This window comes from Python bivittatus, unplaced genomic scaffold (assembly GCF_059951505.1).
Source record: "Python bivittatus isolate LINGU-HERP-01145 unplaced genomic scaffold, Pbiv_v1 ctg000480_np1212, whole genome shotgun sequence".
Taxonomy (NCBI): domain Eukaryota; kingdom Metazoa; phylum Chordata; class Lepidosauria; order Squamata; family Pythonidae; genus Python; species Python bivittatus.
Window position 1 is genome coordinate 54,616,075 of NW_028277075.1, and position 3,324 is coordinate 54,619,398.

The 3,324-nt window shown below is 48.3% G+C and overlaps 1 protein-coding gene across 1 annotated transcript; it reads right to left on the reverse strand.

Annotated features, from left to right (window-relative positions):
• Positions 1-299: 299 nt before the first annotated feature.
• Positions 300-3,324, reverse strand: ADM (adrenomedullin). The gene is made up of 4 exons (XM_007438854.3): positions 3,170-3,324; positions 2,442-2,544; positions 2,012-2,134; positions 300-1,559 (listed from the first exon to the last, which is right to left on the reverse strand). Exons 2-4 carry the CDS (start codon positions 2,537-2,539, stop codon positions 1,247-1,249), a joined length of 534 nt encoding a protein of 177 aa, XP_007438916.1. The 5' UTR covers positions 2,540-2,544; positions 3,170-3,324; the 3' UTR covers positions 300-1,246.

Genomic DNA, 3,324 nt, shown 5'->3' on the forward strand with positions numbered 1-3,324 from the left:
GTGCAATGTGAAAAGGACAGTTGCTTCCATGATTAATTGCAGCAAAAAATAGTAACAAAAATGCAATAAAATAAATAAATGATCAAACCAAATTCTGGCACGTTTTAGCTTCACTTAGAAACATGTGTATGGAGAAGGGACCTTGGAGTTATGATGCTTTTGGCCTCAGCTCTGCCTTCTTAGAGAATGACAAATTACAGCAATTAAGAAGTTTTGGATCCATCTGATTCCAAAGCTAAACATGAAGAATTGTGTCTTCCCCTCTTGTCTAAAAACACCAACAGAGAATTTTTTTTTGTTTAATAATGTTTATTATTTTTTTCACATATTGTCCTAGGACAGATTGGCGATATAACTTTATCAAATGGGGCAAACAGACTAATATAAATACAGTGAAAACTATAGGAGGCACGTTTGCATGCACTCCTCACAAGTAGCTTGTTTTCCATCTGTCTCCTCGATGCTTACAAAATGTACTTTTCATACAAAAAGTATAACTGAATCAAAAACTAAATATTACAACAAAAGGCTGAAATCCTAAACATCCTTACTTGAAAGCCACCTCCACCAAAAATCAAGGTTTATTTTAGAGAAAATATGCTTAGGATAAGAGTGTGAATGTGAAATATTTTAAGAGTTCCCATTTAACTTAAGGAACACATCTGGCCAATTGTAAAATGTACTGTTCCTCCCCCCAAAACTGTTTTACTGGTGCCACCACTGATGAAAACAAAGTTTGAAACAAAATATTGGGAATTAAAAAAAATAATGCCCATAAGCAATATATCTATATCTATACATATAATATAAAAATATCTCTGTCTTTAAAAAGAATACAAGGACAGAACACCATTTGTTTAAATAGGATTGATTTCTTTCAATGGCAATCACTCGCGCACTCATCCTTACTCAATAGCAGGCAGAAATCACCTCGCACACGTTAAGTCCATTGCACTTTGCCAGGCCAGATCATTCAAGTATTAAGAAGCCCCTCCTGAGAGAAGGCCCTGCCAATTCCATGCCAGGTGGGGAAGAAAGGGAGGGCAGTCACTACGAAGTAGAGAAGAGCCAGTCACCAGCACCACTGCCACCACCACCTAACTAACGTGATGAAAGAGTGCCTCTGTAGGTTCCATCCAGTCCTTATTCCACAAGATAATTAGGGAGGGATGATGCAAAGCTTGGCCGCCTGTTCCTGCCAGTAGACTGAGCCCTTGGAGGCTATTTGCCGTCCCCCTTTTCGCCATCAGTGGGGCAGCTGCAGCAACTCTTTTATCCTTCCCAAGTCTGGGAGCACATGGATTGGCATCAAAGTGGACTGTGGGCTCAGCCAAACCTGGCCACCAGCTCCTATCCTTGGAGCGAGAGAGCGCCGCCTGCGCCCGTAGCCTAACGGGCTGAGCTTTTTGGGAGGAGCAGAGATGTCCTTGTCCTTGTCAGTAAGGTGGAAGAGCGTGTTGGCTAGGCTCTGCAGATTGCACGTCCCCAACCTGCAAGTCGCACGCACGCCTGAGAGGTTCTGGAGGTGGCGCTTCACACGGACACGGCTCGTCTCAAGGCTGGGGGGGGGAAGGAAAGTGATACGAGAGGTCATGAGTGAAGGGCGAGAGAGAAACCACTACCTAGCAAGAGGCGAGACAGAGCCGCAGCAACCTGGGAAGGGTTCTTCCTAAAGATTCCAGTTTTGAGCCCTTTGGGCACTGAACACATCACAGCTTTAGGCACTTTGACCTACTTTTGGCACCCGCAGACCTGACATTTATCTTCCAAGGAAGTGGCTGCCTCTGAATCCAATAGACTTGAATTCAACATGCTGGAGGAGTCTGCCTTCAGCCATCGCAGGGAGGCATTCCTAAGGATGTGTGTCCCTTCCCCACTGGAATCAGATCCAGGTCCAGCTCCTTTGTTGCTCTCTTTCTCGCCTAACTTCCCAGCAAATTCCGCCGCCCCCCCCACCAGCAAATGCCCTGAGCGTCACAAGAGTAACATTCAGGCGAGAAGGCGTAATTACCTGGGCTGCAGCGTTCTGGACTCGCCTTTCACGTCCTGGGTGCGGATGAAAGAATGCACGCTTGCATCAGCCACTCGAGCTGGCAGGTCCCGCCTGGCTCGGCTCAACGCCCATGCAGTCCACCTGGATGATGAGGCAAAAGAGAGGAAAGCCGATGAAATGCTGAGTTAGGCTGGTGGTGTTGAACTAGCAAGGGCGGCTAAGAGGGTGGGTTGCCTTTCGCTGAGAAAGGAGTGATCTACTGAGGGACAGTCTGCCTCTGACACGAGGAGTGAGAGATGGAAGCGGGGATCCAGAGCCCTTCCTCAGCTCAAGCTAAAGATCCCGCCCAGTCCCCAAACTTTAAAACAAGAGTGGTGGCGGGAAGATCCTAGGCAGACTGCCTGTCTCTATCCCCAGTTAGCCTCAAGTCATGCTGGTGCCAACTTACCTCCTCTTGAAGTTTGATGCAATGTCCAGCTTGGTTGCATCTATTCCGAACAACGAGACAGAGCCCAGGTAGAGAAGGGCGAACAAAACCACTTTCATCTTGTCTGGGGAGAGAAGGGCAAAAGGTCACCACCAGCCTGTTTTTCTCCAAAAGGTGGGGGTGGGGTGGGGGCTTCTTGGCAGCTCTGTGCACCAAGCAGGTCCCTCCTCTTCTCCCTTCACCTTCTCTCACTCTCTCTGTTCCTAAAGAAGTGAGGATTTTAGGAATCCCTGTGACACTTAGATCTAAACGTTTGCTTAATCATTCATCCCCGCAAGATCAATACCGAGCGTTCAGTGCTCGCATTTGACACACTTTCGATTTGCTTAGAAGGGCGAAGGCTAAAGCCCCCCTCCCAAATCTGGGTAAAAGCATTTAGTAAAGTTAAGCTCATATAGTTGAACGCAGGCAAAGCCCCCCGCTGCCTTTCCCCTCTCCCACTTTGCACAACAAAATTGAACTCTGATCATCACTCGAGGGCTACACTAGCCTCGTCCATTGAACTTCCACGGGAAGCACTATTCAAGGGCTTAAGGTCCCGAGCAAGTGTTTCTTGCCCGCGTTCAAATCTGCCACCAAGTGACAATCCGCGCTGCACACGCGCTCCGTCTGAACTTTCAGGAACGACCCCTTCCCCCTTTTCTCCCCCGCCCGCGCCTTAAACTCCCACTTATGAAAAAAATGCAGACCTGATAATGACGATAATCCAACTGCGGGTGGGGGCGAATCCTCCTGTAGCGTAACCGAAAAATAACACAGGTCCTCCGCAAGCGGCTCGGCTCAGCTCCGCGTCCGCCCCGCCTGCGCCACTGAAGTTACCGCTGTCTCTCCGCGCTCCGCTCGC

Bases quoted from the DNA above. Each gene is read 5' to 3' on its own strand.
- ADM (XM_007438854.3), bottom strand. From the start codon at position 2,539: ATGAAAGTGGTTTTGTTCGCCCTTCTCTACCTGGGCTCTGTCTCGTTG. The intron at 2,135-2,441 runs GTAAGTTGGCAC...CTCATCATCCAG, and splicing joins GCATCAAACTTCAAGAGGAG to GTGGACTGCATGGGCGTTGA. The intron at 1,560-2,011 runs GTAATTACGCCT...TCCCCCCCCCAG, and splicing joins TCCAGAACGCTGCAGCCCAG to CCTTGAGACGAGCCGTGTCC.